Here is a 17,675-nt window from a genome sequence, read left to right on the forward strand (position 1 = left end):
TTCCTGAGCCCGTCTGGGCAGTTCTTCAGCCACACCTGGAAGTGCAACAGGAAACAGGTGATCAAGCACCTGCAGCACTTCCGGGTGGACTATAAAAGGAACCAGCAGCCACCGCTCTGGGCACCAAAGTCGGGAGGAGAAGGACAAAGCTGCCTGGGAGGAGTGGAGGATATAAGCAAGTAACAAATCTGACAAATAGCGTAATTTAACATTTTTTGAGAACAAGAATACACTTCCATAGTGTGGGAAATGGGATGTAATTGCTTAAAAAGAATAATGCTAAGAGTTCAACCCAGTAGGTTTCACAAGTTATTGTTTTCACAGAGAAGCAATTTGCCATCTGGTGGTTGTTTGTGCAACTGAAAAGATAAGAAGCAATACAGCAGATTGGGAGCATGTGCCATAATCACAGTTTGAAGTGACATTTATACAAGTCCAACTGTATTTCAACTGTATGACAACATTTAATAGGTATCACATGTGTTCAGTAAGTTTCTATTTAAGTTTTTGTAAACAAATTTCTTATTAAAATATGATCTGTTCACCCACAGTCAATTCCCATTTTCACACCATATAGAACAGTAATTAGAACAGATATAGTATGTCACAGCTTCATGAATCAGGGATTACATCCTGTCCTGGTCAATGTCTGTGTGGAGATTGCATGGTCTCCCTCTGTGTGAATATTTTTACAACATACTCCACCGCCTTCCTATAACTTAAACATGCAAATAAAAAACATGACAGTTGAGCTTAAATTTAAATGTTCCTGAACTATTCTATTGCTGAATAGCCCAGGAAGATGTGTATTTTTCAGGAGCTACACAGAGACAATAAAGAGTGAGGTTTGCAAAAGCATGCTTTCTCTGCCATGTTGCATCCTGACCAAAGCAGACCAGGGACCACATGCATAACAGCGTGTGTAGAATTCACATTAAAACATGGCATACAGACAAAAGAGGAAATGTCCTCAGATGGCGCAGTGGTAGTGTTGCTGCTTTGCAGTAAGGAGACTGTGGAAGATTGTAGGTTCGCTTCCCGATTCCTCCCTGTGTGGATAGCGCTTTGAGTACTGAGAAAAGCACTATATAAATGTAATGAATTATTATTATTATTATGTGAGCACGCACAAAAAAATCCAGATGCATAAATTTGTGCGTATGCCAACTTCCATGTTCTTCCGCTCCATAAATCCCGGTCAGCGTGAAAAGTAATGCTTGTGCACACACCTGTCGCTCCACCCTGACTCCTCCCAGAATTACGCCTCTTTGAATATGCAAATCAATATAAAAAGCCTCTTATGTTTTGCATTCTGTGAAAAGACAATTGCAAAAAGCACAAGGAAAAAGATGAATTTCAGCGAATACCAAGTAGAGGCAAGGAAAAATGTACTATTTGTTGCTTTAAGCAGTGATATAAACAACAAAAGGAAGTTGATCGAATGACAGAGTGGCGGAGAAACTAGAAAGTTCAAGTTCAGAAACTCACACAGTGCCCAAAATAAATAAGAAGTGGTAAGATATCAAAGTCGTCGTGAAAAGGTGAGTCGTAGCCCACCGTCTGAGTGTCATATGGAAGCATATTAGGGTACAGAGAAAAAAAATAACTAGGACACAGTGGAAAAAAAGGGTGAAATTTTGACTTTAATCATGTAGTTTATTTTGTCATTAAAGTAGAACGTCATAAACTTCATCTTAAAATCATTTAAGTTTCTCAAATGCCATCGTACCTAAAGTAGCACATTAAATGCTTTGTATTCTACCGTCTTTTTCCGAAAATAAGACACTGTCTTACTTTCTTTTTTGGTCCAAAATACGCACTAGGGCTTATTTTCGGGGGAGGACAAAAATAAAAGTATATTTATATATTTTTATTTAATATTTATTTATTTTACACAGAATACAGAAATTAAAATTTATTCAATTACAGTCATGTCATCTTCTTCTGGAACATCGTCATAAATCAAGATTTACACCCCTGGAGTCTTCCACAATTCCCTTTTTGTACTCGATGGAATAGCTCTTTCGTTTTGTACTCATTTTAACTGCGGTTAAAAATTATTCACTTTATAAAAAATAAAATTACGTATGAGGAAATAATCAGACTTACAAGACTGAAATGAACAAACATTGTATCTGCACTGTCACTCAATGTAGACTGCTGCCTTAACGAACAATTATTTATAGTGTGCGCCAACGACGCGTTCCGTCGCATTCCGCATATGCATGCCCCCCTCCACCCCCTCCCCACCTCATTCGACCATACTCTGCGATACGCGCGACGCAGTACAACACAGCAGAGCAGAGCGGACACAATATTTATGTATTCATGCTGCCTTATGTTGTATTTTTAAGATAAATTCCAAGAATTAATTTGAAACGAACTGTAGAGGTAAACAATGAATTTCTTGGAATATTTTATTTCAAACATTTCTCTGAAATACGAGTATTAGGGAAGCTAAACATACTTAATAAATCAACAGCATTTTTTAACGAATTCTTTTTTTCACATTATTTTAACTAGGGCTTATTTTCGGGGGAGGGCTTATATTACAAAAAGTTCCGAAAATCTCGATAGGGCTTATTTTCGGGGGATGTCTTATTTTCAGAAAAAGACGGTATATACTCTTACATGTGTGAATCAGTATGTGCTTCTTAAACGGGCTTTCTCTTACGCCGACAGGACACAGAATACATTACATTTATGATGTTACAGCTGAACAATTTAAATACTAAGATGTATACTTGATATCATTTTCATGATGACAGAAATTAAAGCATGTATAAAACATTGATGCACGTTGATGCAGTGGTAGCAACGAGCTGGCGTCCCTTCCAGAGACTGTTCCTGCCTCCTGCAAGATGCTTGCTGCCCTGTGCATGACCCTCAATAACATAATTTATTGCAGCAGTACTCTCTTTCAAACGTACTAACCCCCAATTCCTGTCCTTCCTTTTCTTTTTCCAACTAACCTATCGCCACACAATCAGCTTTTCAATAAATGTCAAGCCATCTGTAAGCTTAGAACATTGAAATATCTTTGTAGTACATGTTTAATTTTTACAGCTCCTGATATTACACATCTAGCATTATGAGGCTGTATGGTCTTTGTTTATAAAGCCACATTCTGGTTGCTTGTTTACCTATAATAAATAGTTAAAAGCCTATCTCTTTCTCCTGCCTATTCTTTCACCTTTTTTTCCCTAATTTTCTGAGGTTACAGATAAAGAAGGGAAGAGGGGAGGAAAAACTGAACTAAAGTAGACTATCTGACCACAAAGTGGCAAGTGTATGGGGTCTGAGGCATTTTGGTCACGTGTACGCAATAAAAAATATAAAGGGAAAACCAGGGTCGCCATAGGATCTTACAAGACAAAACATTCTCTCTAAAAACAGTAACCAAATTTGACTGTGAAATATTGTAGGCCAATACAGTATTATATGGAATGAAATGGAAGAATCACATCTTGTTGAAAAAAATGTACACTCCATTTCTAAATTATGCTGCAGATAAGGCAAACTCATTACCTCCATAGAGAAAACACAGAGGAAAGACTTTGCTGAAAATTGATTAAATTCTAACACTTTACAATAGTAATAACTGTATCAAGTTTCATTTTTGCCAATAAAAGCCCTTTAGTCAGCTAAAAAACAAAAAAAAAAAACCTCTAAGTTCTGAACTATCACTAAAAGCAGTGAAATTTGGAAACTTTTTCTAAATAATTTAACCCTCTCATTATTGCTCTTGGAACTTTATAGTAACTTACCAACAAACTGGCAGGTGGTTTGTTTCATTTGTTAGAAGAATAATACATTTTGTACTGGAAACCAAAATCAACCACTTACATTATGAAAAGAATTTCATAACCCTTGAACATAGCATAGGGCATTGGTGTTTTTTTCATGACAATTCTGTACTATATTCACATAAGAGTAATTGATTATGCAAATATATGACATTGAAAAATTAAAATGTTGAAATTAAGTAATTCTGTTATGTTAACAAGTCCTACATGATGAGTTTAATAATTCAGAGGAACCAGCTACATTAACATAATTTAGCACGGCCAGTTTAACACTAGGCAGCTATTCAGTGTATAATTAATATTTTTAGAGAATATAATAGGAAACAATATTAACACAATACTTCTATGTTTTACATTTAAAATTGTTTAATAAATTATATATAACTATCTATGAAATACAACTTTTGAGAATGTTATATAATTGTAGTCCAAATCATAATAGCACAGTTGTCTCAAGAAGAAATATTGCTTTTATGTTATAGAAGGTGCAACATATTTGCATATTTGCCAGTCAACATCAAAAACAAGCTAGCATAAAGTGGCATTCACATTCATATAATGTGACCGTTATGTTTGTTTGTCTACTCTTCTACCCACATGAAACAACTTTTTCACTGGTGGACCAATTTCATTGAAACTTGGTACATTTATTCTTGAAGAAAATTTGGGACCATAATCATCATGGCCCACGGCAGGCAATATTTTATTTTGAAGAACCAACCTACTGTAGATTTTACCACTTCATTAGGAACATCTTTAAAAAAACTACATTAGAAGAAATACAAACAAGAATTAGATAAAGACCCTTCATAAATGTCAACAAACATCAGTAGAAAAATTTAAATCTCTATACTTAAATTATGGTGAAATCTATATGACCATTAGGCTATTTGGGCTTGTTTTTTTAACTACATAAAAGTATAAAATGCTATAAAAATATGTATTTTATACACTCTACTTATAAATGTAATTACACTGAAGCATTGTTACCAAAATTTTTAATTAAAAAAATATGACAGCTATCTTCTTTGATGAAACAAAGAATAAAAAATTCCCTAATTTTAAAAACAGTTAAAATTAAGTCACTGAAAGCACCTGAATGTTAAGGCACACATACAATTTTGTAGATTGTTCATTTACAGTTACTTTTCATTAAGAGTAATCATTCACAATGTTTTTTGAGTGCATAAATATAAAAAATAAATCTTAAAAAAACAGTCAGTTGCCTGAAAAACTGAATTGTTTAAAACTTTACTGTGAAAAGCCTTGCCTACAACGTTCAGAAACACAGTTTAATGAGCTGCAGCAATTTAAAATACCCTGAACAATTTCATTGTTAATTTGTTTACATGGAATTGAAATTACAATTTTTAGATTCTGATTTTGAAAGAACTGAACAGGAGTTATTTTTCAATTACTGAAAAAATAAATGAATTCAGCAAGTGCCCCTGTTGAGACAAATTTAGATCATCACATACCAGTTTTTTTTAAAACCCATGCTGAAATACATTTGTTGTTACATTAGGAAGAATTCACTCTTGCCAAAAATAAGACTTCTGGGTTACTGTTAAATAATTATAATAAGCATGTTAATGTTAACAAATTGTAATACTGTGTTCTAATTAAGTAATAGGAATTTACTGTCCGAGTGCAGAGTTAACTTATTGCCCGTTTAAAACTGGTATTCAGAAGCCATTAAAATATTCTTGTGGGAGTACAGAACAGAAAATTATTATATGTTAAAAAAAATTTTAATACTTCAGTGCAGTAGTTTAAAACTTCACTCAAGCATAATCTTCAAGAAAAAAGTCAAGGGAAATAACAACAGTCATTTAAGAAACACTGTACTTAGAGTAAAATAAGTCTATAATGCAGTAATTTTATTGCTCAAAATTCGTCTGTTTGGAGTAAAACTTTCCAGATTATAAGTTTTACTCCATACAGAATATCTATATGGTAAATCTATATGGCATTTGACAACTATTAAAAGTACCTCTTGTCCGGACTTTGCACAGTTTTCTGAGTGTAGAGATTCAATTTCTCCTTCTACCATTGCAGCCTCAAGGCATTCATGTAGATCCTTGAAACCATTTACCTGCAAAGGGTACTGACCAAATGTTTCTATGTTTTCAAATTTTTTGCCTACAGAAAAGAAAAACATTAAAAAAAGATTTTAATTAACACTCAATGAAGGTTTTTAAATTCATGACCACTGTATAATACAGTAAAGTGTTCTGCAACAGTGGAAAAAGTTACTGCTATCAGAAATAAGGGAACACAAATGTGCTTTATTGTTGCAGCAGGGTGTTGGTTTCTGGCAGCATGGTGGTACATTGGTAGTACTGTTGTCTTGCAACAAGAGAACTGGGTTTCAAGTCCTTTGGTTTTTTCCAGGTGCTCCATTTTATTCTCACAGTCCAAAAACATGCAAGTTAGGTGGACTGGTAATGCTAAATTGGTCCATGATGAGTGTGTGTTCACCCTATGATGGACTGGCACCCTGTCCAGGTATTGTTCCTACCTTGTGTCTGGTGTTTGTGGGAATAGGCTCTGGATTCACAATAACCCTGCTCTGAATGAGCATGCTTAGAAAATGTGTGGATGGAAGGATATTGCAAATGGTCTTAAAAATATCAATCCTGCATGACTGCCTGCTTAGGATATTTTTAAATACTATAAAATGTACATTGTTTAGAGAACAATTTGCTGTTCATGATTAACTACTATCTACCTGCTCTAGAATAAATAACTAAGTTTCTATTTGAGGAATGTATCAGGTTACTAAGCAATAAGTAGTAATTTGTAAAAATTAGGAAAAAAGAAATTGACAAAATATTTTGGCATGAAAGTTCTAGCTTCATCAAAAGTTTTTAAATCACTATTATTTGACACACACTGTGGCAATTCAGAAAATTGCCTGAATTCTAAAAAAAGTATTAACCTATCACATTATTGAACTTATTTAATCCATCCCTGAATTGTGGGAATCACAGCACATCCTTGCAACATTAGGCAATAAGTCAGGAACTTACCCAAGATTGGGTACAAATTCATTTTGAGGCCAATTTAGTATTGGCAAATAATCTAACACATATATATTTTGGTATTTTCTCTGTCACATATTGACACAGAATGAAGTTACAAAATGGAAGAGAAGCAGAGAGGATCTGAAACCTGTACCGTGAAGCTGTGAGGCGGCAGCAACCTCTGTAACAACTTGTGATGGGGAAAAAAAAAAATCAAAACTTATAACATTTATATATCCCAAGAAAAGATGATGATGGATGAGAACGCCAGTTAATCAATTTTTAGATATCTTTACATAGGTTTTAAGAAACAAAACTGTAGAAAGCGGTCACTGTTAACTGTTATTTTAATTTACTGCATAAGTGAAGTTCACACACTCTTATAGCATGTTTTCCGGTTTCTTGCTCCATAAATCAACTTTTTTCTGATTTCTCTTTTTTTCGCTCATCAGTTATGTTTTTTCTTTTTTTGATAAAGAGTTTTTCCAGTGTTCAGTGTTCATGCGTCTGCTTGACTTCCCTCGGTCCTGTGAGTTTTTTGAACTCTTCATTCATTGTTTCCCTTTTGACAGCACCATGGCCCTCGATCAATCAAAAATTATACACCACTGTCAAGTTTTATCTCTGTGTCCTCTGAATAATCCTGTATATGTATAAATAGTTAAAGGCTAATCTGAAGGTTATGATAAGGAAAGAATAATTTTGTTAACTAGTAGGCATGGATGTGACAGCAAACTCAATACTCAACCAATTCAACAACATAAACTGTTGAGTTAAAATGAACTGACCAGCTGAAATCAGCCAGAAACATTTTATGCTTACTGACATGATCAAAATCTAGACCTAACAAGTAGTGGTTTCTACTATATATGGCAGCAGAGTGCAAAAATATTCACATGTAACTAGATAATAAATAATAGTCAAGAGAGTTTATATAACAGGTTGCTTCACAACCCACCCAGCATTCCAAATCTATTGGAATATGCACATGTTGTTTGCATCTGCTTAGCAGTAAAATAAGTTTAATAAATTAAAGTCAATATAGGTTAGCATCATTGTCAGTGCCCCAAAAGGTTCAGATTTTTGGAGGTTCTGATTAGGGATAGTCATCCTGTATATATATTCTTTAATATACTAATGATGGTCTTGACAATTGGGTGCAGTCTAATTTAAAACTACAAAGTTTATATTAATTCATTACGTTTTTATGCTAAGGTAAATATACTGTACTAGCCAACCCGCGGCGTAGCATACGCCGCATAATTATGTATTGATGGGTGAACACTTCCTGAACGACACAGTTGTCCAAATGGGGTGGGTTTGTGGATACCACTGTGAGTGAATGAAAAGATGGACCTCTGGAGAGAGCAACATAGAATTGCCCGTGACTGAAAGCGGGATCGTCTGTGATGATGGAGGCCACGCTGGTGAAAGTTACTCCGTCGGTAGGGATAAGTTTCAGCACTTGTTCATGAACTCTTTCAGGGCTGATGTCGACTTTTGTCAAAAGGAGGAGTTGACGATGATAATCAACTGTAAACTATGAAAAAGTGAACCATTATGTTTTAGTTGGACTCTCGTTACTAGAAGGAAAGTTAGCTTCATTGGTTTGACCGAGATTTCGTGCACTTGTGTGAGTAGCAAGGCGCAAACAAGAGCAAAAATGGCACTGACATAATAGTGAGAGATCAAAGCAAATGCGTAAAAGCAAAATACTCTGTGGACGAAGTTTTACCTGTTATCTGTGAAATGGACTATAACTTTCCGCACTCCAATTTTGATACAAGTGATCGAAAACGAATGTGAGGTTCCAGCTTCAGCTGACTGGTCACCAGCTAATCGTGGTGATGAACAGGTTCATGTAGTTGACACGCCTATGGCAATGTTCGCCAGGAGGACTGACACTTAACAATAATAAGAGGTAGAAACCAGATTGCAAAGCACAGCGACCATGACCGGTGCTGCTACTGCCCCAGCCACGCGAAGACAGCCTGGCAGCAAGCCTGCCGCACATTCTTGGCAAACGCAGCCACAGCATGCAGCAACAGATGTTTAATGATTATTATTATTTATATTATGTGAAACCATTGCTTTTCAGAAACTGTTTTTTGGAAACAATATTCAGCCCTCAAAGAGTTAAGGTGTAGCGAGTCTTCGTTGTTGATGCTTAATATAGCTTGCGTACTGAGTTGTTCCGGAGTCACAGTTGAGAAACACTTTTTTAATGTCTTTTAAGCACAGGGAAAAAAATTAACATGTGAAACATCCGTAATGTAATAAGCCACCAAGAAAAGTAACATTGCAATAATGCACGCTACGATCCGATCGCTGTAAACAGCAGTGAAAACAAAATCGAGCCCGGTGCATTCTTTAACTGCCTTGTAGCGCAGTGGTAGTGTTGCTGCTTTGCAGTAAGGAGACTGTGGAAGATTTTGGGTTCGCTTCCCGGTTTCTCCCTGTGTGGATAGCGCTTTGAATACTGAAAACACCGGTATATCAATTTAATGCAGTATTCTTATTCTTATGCATCCAGCGCTCGCTCTCTCTCGTGTGTGTGTGTGTGTGCATGTGTGTCGCTCGCTTCCTTGCTCGCTGCACGTATTCCTGCAGGCATACCAGTAAGTGAATGAAAAAATGGAACTCTGGAGAGAGCAACATACAACTGTCCGTGACTGAAAACTGGTTTTGGCAGATACATGCACATCTTTTTGAAAGTTTCGCCCTGTGCCTTATTAATTGTCATTGCAAAGGCAAATCTAACAGGAAACTGTCTTCGTGTTAAAGTAAAAGGCAAATTATCTGCGACAAACTGTTTTACACGCTGCATACCAACCCGCGGCGTAGTATACGCCGCATAATCACGCCGCTTGTTTAATGTTTTTTAAGCAGAGGGAAAAAATTAACATTTGCAAAATCCGTAATGCTGCTTTCAGTTAATACAATGCACTCGCGTTTAATTTGTCGGCCACTTTTTGCCAGCCGTCTTTTCTGGTTTGCGCTGCTTTTGCAGTGTTACTGCTTGTGCATATTAAATCTTGAAATCCTTCGAATAACTAATTAACTAACTAACACCCACCCACCCAGCTTGTGAGAAAAAAATGTGCCTGTTCTTTCATCATTTTGTTGCAGCCTATCAAAGACTTGCTGATCATGTTTTCTAGACTCAATATACATTGGCTTTTCACTCAGCGCGAAGGCACACATTCATCTCGGATTATTACATCCTGCTAGACTAATCTGCTACACGACTGCGTTTGAAAAACCGACTTATCCCTGATGAGTTTCACCGGCATTAATAATTAGGAATCTGGTTGGAACAAAACGCTGCATCCACAGGGGTTCACCAGGACCGAGTTTGGGAAACACTGCTGAACACAGACGAAACCGACTCAGGTGAGGAGTTGGGGCGGGCAAAGTGGTTGCAGCTATTGATTATTCAGTGTTGTTTGCCTGGGTGTCTGATCTGATCGACGGGATCATAAATAAAGGAAAACAATGTGAAGGCAATGTCACAGGTGATCCTGTGGTATAGCGGGTCCACAGCTCCCCTTCAAAAGGCCATTTTTAAATAAATAATCATTGCACTCACAGCGTAGCGAGGGGCGTGGAAGTGTGGCTGAAACGGTTTCCGGGTGGAGTCGTGCTGCGGGCATTTCTCCCCTGTGCAGTGTGCGAGCGAGTGAGGAGAGAGAGAAAGCCGGTACATTAGAGTGAGCGAGAGCAGGTTCGAAGGCAATGTGTTCCTGTGGTACAAAAGGCCATTTTTAATCAGGCGACTGACAGTAGTGGAGTCAGGCACAGAGAAGATCAGCTGGTGAGAGAGCGTCTCAACTGTTGCAGGGCCTGCATCGGTGAAGCAGGTGAGACGCTAATGAAAAAGAGGCAAAGGGCTTATTGGTTTTTAAAGACTGCTTCCTTCATTGTGTTTTAACCTCAGTTTTAAAGGATTACGCGGCACTCTCTCTCGCGCTGCCTGTGTGTGTGCCTCTGTCTCTCTCTGGCGCTGCCTGTGTATATGCGCGGCGCTCTCTCTCTCGCGCTGCCTGTGTGTGTGCCTCTGTCTCTCTCTGGTGCTGCCTGCATGTGTGCGCGGCTCTCTCTCTCGTGCTGCCTGCGTGTGTGCCTCTGTCTCTCTCTGGCGCTGCCTGTGTGTGTGCGCCTCTGTCTCTCTCTGGCGCTGCCTGTGTGTGTGCACGGCTCTCTCTCTCGCACTGCCTGTGTGTATGCCTCTGTCTCTCTCTTGCGCTGCCTGTGTGTGTGCGCGGCTCTCTCTCTGGCGCTGCCTGTGTGTGTGCGAGGCTCTCTCTCTGGCGCTGCCTGTGTGTGTGCGCGGCTCTCTCTCTGGTGCTGCCTGTGTGTGTGCGCGGCTCTCTCTCTCTGGCGCTGCCTGTGTGTGTGCGCGGCTCTCTCTCTGGCGCTGCCTGTGTGTGTGCGCGGCTCTCTCTCTGGCGCTGCCTGTGTGTGTGCGCGGCTCTCTCTCGCGCTGCCTGTGTGTGTGCCTCTGTCTCTCTCTGGCGCTGCCTGTGTGTGTGCCTCTGTCTCTCTCTGGCGCTGCCTGTGTGTGTGCCTCTGTCTCTCTCTGGCGCTGCCTGTGTGTGTGCGCGGCTCTCTCTCTCGTGCTGCCTGTGTGTGTGCCTCTGTCTCTCTTTGGCGCTGCCTGTGTGTGTGCGCGGCTCTCTCTCTCTCGTGCTGCCTGGGTGTGTGCGTGGCTCTCTCTCTCGGGCTGCCTGTGTGTGCCTGTCTCTTTATGGTGCTGCCTGTGTGTGTGCGCGGCTCTCTCTCTCGCTCTGCCTGTGTGAGTGCCTCTGTGTCTCTCTCTGGCGCTGCCTCTGTGTGAACCAAGGTTCCACAGAGGTTGACTAATGAAAAGTCAACGTGGCTCAGAGCTGCATGTGGACCGTGGTGCAGACAAACAGAAATGACGGCATGTTTTCCAAGGCGTCGTGTCTGAGTTGGTGGGCGTGGCTCTGCGAGTTTTCGTCGTATCCAATGGTCTAACAGTTGGTGGCCGTGGCTCCTTCCTGCGTGCGCCATTGGCGTCTTACTTGTCGGCGGTTTAGTGAATCCATGCCCCTTCCGGCGTGCTTTCCATAGGTGGCTACTTGTCGGCGGCTTAGTGAATTATATATATAGATGGTCTGGATGTCCTAAAAGCTTGGTTTAATATTATGACTGAATTTCTCAAGAAACTAGAAAAAATAAAAACTTCTTAAACAGTTTATAATGAAGTGCTGAAAAAAAATTAAATTGTAATCTGTCAATCAAATTACTGCTATTTTTTATGTTTATTAATGTTTGTTAAAATTTTCAGCTTTAAAAACACATTAAACTCAGTTGCTATTACAAACATGAAATTGATATTAATTTGTAATTGAAGTGAACAAACCACAAAATGAAAGCATAATTCTGAAAATTAGAATTCATTATTTTATACAGCACCTTTTAAAGCAAGTTGTAAATTACATTAACTTCACATTTTATTATCCCGTGCTTAATACCAATTCTTTTTCTTTTTTTTAATTTTAATAATTTAATTGTAATCATTCCATACCAATAGATCAATTTTTTACAAAAGATAGGATTGAAAACAAGTCACCCCCCCACCCCTCAGAGAGAGAGCATGACCAACAGAGTAAAATTTAAGGCTTGTAGACATACCTAAATTGATGAGTTTAAAAGGGCAATAGAGATAAATGGAGAAGAAAAACAAATGTGGAGATAAATGCTTCCTCAGTGCATTAAGAGCTTATTCTAAGATATTATTGATTTGATCTTGCCAGGTTTTGAAAAAATTCTGTACAGATCCTCTAACTGAATATTTGATTTTTTCCAATTTCAAATAGTATAAAACATAGGTTTCCCACTGACTTAAAACAGGAGAGTTAGGATTCTTCCAGTTTAGCAAAATAAGTCTGCATGCCAAAAGTGTTGTGAATGCAATCACAGTTTGTTTGTCCTTCTCCACTTTAAACCCATCTGGAAGAACACCAAACACAGCTGTCAATGGGTTAGGAGGGATTGTGACACCAAGGCTGTCTGAAAGGCACTTAAAAATTGCGGTCCAAAATGATGTTAATTTGGTGCAGGCCCAGAACATGTGACCCAGTGAGGCTGGGACTTGATTGCAGCGTTCGCAGGTTGGATCTTGCCCTGGAAACATTTTGGACAGTTTTAAGCGAAACAGATGTGCTCTATATACAATTGTGACTTCATATATATATATACACATACATATACATATATATATATATACATACATATACATACATATATATATATATATACATACATATACATATATATATATACATACATACATATATATACTACATACATATATATATACATATATATATTATATATATATATACATACATATATATATATATATATATACATATATATATATATTATATACATACATATATATATACATACATCTATATATACATATATAATATACATATATATATATATACAAACATATATATATATAATATATATATATACATACATCTATATATTATATACATATATTACATATATACATATATACATATATATACATACATATATAATACATACATATATATACATATATATATATCATACATATATATACATACATATATAAATTATATATATATATAATATATATATATACATATATATATATATACATATATATATATATACATATATATATATATACATATATATATATATACATATATATATACATATATATATATATATGTTCTGGTTCTAATTGTTTTTGCAAACCTTTGTAATCCTAATATAAAAATCCTAATGCTACTGCTGCAAGCAGGAAGCCATGTGACAGGAGGCAGGAAGTAGGAAGTGAGTGCAGCAGCAGTAAGCATGGTGTGTTTATTACCTCTGTGTTTGTACTCTCAAACAATCCTTCGCCATCCTGCTTAGTTAGCCCTTGTGAAGGCATTCCCTGTAAGTTCTCTTTTTTCTAGTTTTATAGTCTTTGTTTAAGTAACTTTGGTTAAGGAGTGTCAAAGTAAATGTTGTATTTCATTACATAAATTTACTGAGCCTTTGGCTGTTAAGCTCTTAGTTATAAATGCTGCTGTATTTACTCTGTTACTTATACAAGTACTTATTAGTGTTTGTTTGTATTTGTATTTACAGTTTCACACCATTTTTGTAATTAAACATTCTCTACATCACTTCGTGGTTCCGGGAATTATTGCATGAAGGTGTTTAGCTTGCTGGATAATTGAACAGGAGATTCAGTGAGGCCAGTACAGTGAAAAGGGAGACCTACAAGCAAGATTGCTCAGTGGCTCTGACTCCATTGTCTTATAAGGCATATTAAGGCAGAAATAACAGCGCAGTAATTTGCTCAAGAATTGCTAGAGGAGTTACAGTTACTACATTGTCCAGTTGTCCATGTAAAATGGAGCTTCAAGAATTGGAAGTTAGATCTGTTGCTTGTCGTTCGACTAAATCTTCTGCTGTTTCAAATGTCAGTGTAGCAGCAGCCAAAGCACGTGCTAAGGCAGAAGCTGCCCAAGCTAGAGCTGCCTTTTCAAAGAAGGAGATTGAACTTAGAATGGAAAAGGCCCGTCTAGAAGCCACGTTAGATGCTCTGGAGAAAGAGAGAGAGGCAGAGGCTGCGCTGGCTGAAGCAGCTGTGATGGAGGCTGCAGTTGCAAACTTAGAGGCCGCAGAAATTGAACTCGGATCCCAGTTACTGCCAGCACAGAGCCCACAGCAGCATACTGAACAGTATGTAAATGAGCATAGCGGCAGGCATTCATTCAGGGAAGGATGTTTGAATAATGGCCCCATTCCGGACATGTGTGTCCTCAACCTGGTAGCAGATGAAAATATAGCCCGAGAAGAAGCAAGCTATCTGGCATCAGGTCATCCTGCAGATACTACTGTACACAATAAAGAGTCTCCTTTAAGGCAAAGGAGCCATCCTACCCTTTTAAGTAATCAGCCAAGCAGTGCTCGGAGCCTGCCTGTGCTAACACCTTGCCCCAGTCGTTATAACCACCACATGGATGAAACTGCTGGACACTCTCGTGACCATGCCTCATCAGATTTAGCAAGGTATCTGGTACGAAGCCAACTGATATCATCCGGACTAAATAAGTTTGATGACCGGCCCGAGAATTATTTGGCCTGGAAATTCACATTCCTTAATGCCATAGAGACATTGGGTCTTACAGCGGGAGAAGAGATAGATTTATTGATTAAATGGCTTGGGACAGAATCTGCAGAACATGCGCGTCGCATCAAGTCAGCGAATGTGTGGAACTTGTCTATTGGGCTGCAGCGCATTTGGGAGAGATTGGAGGAGATTTATGGGTCACCAGAAGCCATAGAAAGTGCTCTGCTTGCAAAACTGGACAATTTTCCTAAAATATTACCAAAAGAACACCAAAAGCTTAGGGAACTGAATGATTTACTGTCTGAGGTTGAGGCTGCAAAACGAGATGGTTTTTTAGCAGGGCTTTCCTACTTGGACACTGCTAGAGGTGTTAACCCAATAGTAGAAAAGCTCCCATATGCGCTTCAGGAGAAGTGGATGATGCAGGGCTCCCGCTATAAGCAAGAACACAAGGTCACCTTTCCCCCATTTTCCTTCTTTTTGCAGTTCATACGCGGTGAAGCTAAGGCACGTAATGACCCCAGCTTTACTCTCCCCTCCTCCACTGTTAACCCAAACAAGAGAGAGAGATTCGTCGAGAGTCACAGTAATGCCCGTAAGCCAGTGTCTGTACACAAAACAGATATTACTCCCTGTTCCAATTCCCCAGCCAATGATGACCCAGATAGACAATGTCCAGTTCATCGCAAACCTCACCCTCTGAGAAAGTGCAGAGGCTTTAGAGAGATGCCCCTCGATGAACGGAAAAGAATATTAAAAACACATAACATCTGTTTCAAATGCTGCGCATCAACCAAACATGTTGCCAGATGTTGTGAAACAAGTGTCAAATGTTCTGAATGTGAGAGTGACAGGCATTCAGCTGCCCTCCATCCAGGCCCAGCTCCTTGGCTGTCCAAGTCCCCTTCTCCCCTCGCACAGCATGGCGGGGAGAAGAAAGAAGCAGCAGATGACGCTATAACGTCCAAATGCACTGAGGTGTGTGGTGAAGGCTTTAGTGGGAAATCCTGTGCAAAAATATGCCTTGTGAATGTTTATCCAGCCAGTGACCGCAGCAAAAGCAGGAGGATGTATGCCATGCTGGATGACCAAAGCAATAGGTCCCTAGCTCGGCCAGATTTTTTTGACATTTTTCAACATAGATGGACCTTCAGCTGCATATACATTGAAAACCTGCTCTGGAATAGCTGAGACTACTGGCAGGCGAGCGGTTGGTTATATCATAGAGTCATTAGATGAAAAAGTAAGTCTTCCTTTGCCCACACTCCTAGAATGCTATATGATCCCTGACAACAGGGATGAAATTCCTACTCCAGAAGCTGCTCACAATCACCATCACCCTCAAGGCAATCGCCAATGAAATACCACCTCGTGATAGAGAAGCAGCAATTCTGCTGTTGCTGGGAAGGGACATGTTAAGGGTGCATAAAGTCCGTAAGCAGATCAATGGGCCCCATGATGCAGCATATGCCCAAAAATTGGACTTGGGCTGGGTAATAATTGGTGATGTGTGCCTGGGTGGTACACACAGGCCTTCAGAGGTCACTAGCATGAAAACTTACATCCTGGATAATGGCAGGCCAAGTCTCTTTCACCCATGCGAGAGCCATATAATGGTCAAAGAGAGGTTCACCCCTTCTGAGCAGCACCAACTCTTCTGCCGCATTCCCAGTGAAAGCCATCTGACTGGAGCAAATGGGGAGAAACTTGGACAATCGGTTTTCTACCAAACAAAAAGTGATCACAAACTTGCACCTTCTATGGAAGATCTTTTGTTTCTCAAACTATGTTGAATGAATTCTTCCAAGACTCCAGCAACAGCTGGGTGGCCCCACTTCCTTTTCGCAAAGCACGTAGGCAATTGCCTAATAATCGTGTATATGCTATGAATCGTTTTAGATCTCTAAGCCGCACCCTTGAGAAACATCCAGAGATGAAAGCTCATTTTCTAGAATTCATGAAAAGGATGTTGGATAGCTGTCATGCAGAGCTTGCGCCTCCGGTTCAAGAAGGTAAGGAGTACTGGTATTTGCCCTTCTTCGGAGTGTACCACACACAAAAGCCCACCCAAATACGTGTGGTTTTTGATTCTAGTGCTCAATTTGAAGGGGTTTCCCTTAACAATGTGCTGCTCTCTGGGCCAGACTTGAATAATAGCCTGTTGGGTATCCTTATAAGATTTAGGAAGAACCCCGTTGCACTTACTGCTGACATTCAGCAAATGTTTCATTGTTTTCTAGTGCGAGAAGATTGTAGGGATGTTTTGCGCTTTCTATGGTATGAGGACAGTGACCAGGACAAAAGGGTTGTTGACCATAGAATGAGGGTGCATGTTTTTGGTAATAGTCCCTCACCTGCTGTGGCCATTTATGGTCTGAGGCGAGTTGCACAAGAAGGAGAAAAAGAGTATGGCAGTGATGTGTGCCGCTTTATTCAAAGAGACTTTTATATGGATGATGCTTTAAAGTCTGTCCCCACTGTGGAGGAAGCAATTGATCTCCTTAAGAGAACACAGGAAATGTTAGCAGCTTCAAATCTTAGGCTCCACAAAGTGGCCTCTAACAAAGCTGAGGTGATGGATGCGTTCTTAATGGAAGATCGAGCTAAGGATCTACAAAATCTTGACTTGTTTGTGGATGACCTACCTGATCAGCGAAGTCTTGGGGTAAGATGGAATATTATGTCAGACAT

At 39.0% G+C, this 17,675-nt stretch overlaps 1 protein-coding gene across 6 annotated transcripts in view; it reads right to left on the reverse strand.

The window, feature by feature from the left end:
• usp25 (ubiquitin specific peptidase 25) overlaps positions 1-17,675 on the reverse strand; it is a 201,483-nt gene that overhangs the window by 96,157 nt on the left and 87,651 nt on the right. For all 6 annotated transcript variants that reach the window (XM_051927070.1, XM_051927072.1, XM_051927073.1 and 3 more), the window contains one exon: positions 5,800-5,948. In XM_051927070.1, coding sequence (XP_051783030.1) covers positions 5,800-5,948 — 149 coding nt within the window. The remainder of the gene's footprint in view (positions 1-5,799; positions 5,949-17,675) is intronic.

The sequence above is a fragment of the Erpetoichthys calabaricus genome, chromosome 4, assembly GCF_900747795.2.
Source record: "Erpetoichthys calabaricus chromosome 4, fErpCal1.3, whole genome shotgun sequence".
NCBI classification, from domain to species: Eukaryota; Metazoa; Chordata; class Cladistia; order Polypteriformes; family Polypteridae; genus Erpetoichthys; species Erpetoichthys calabaricus.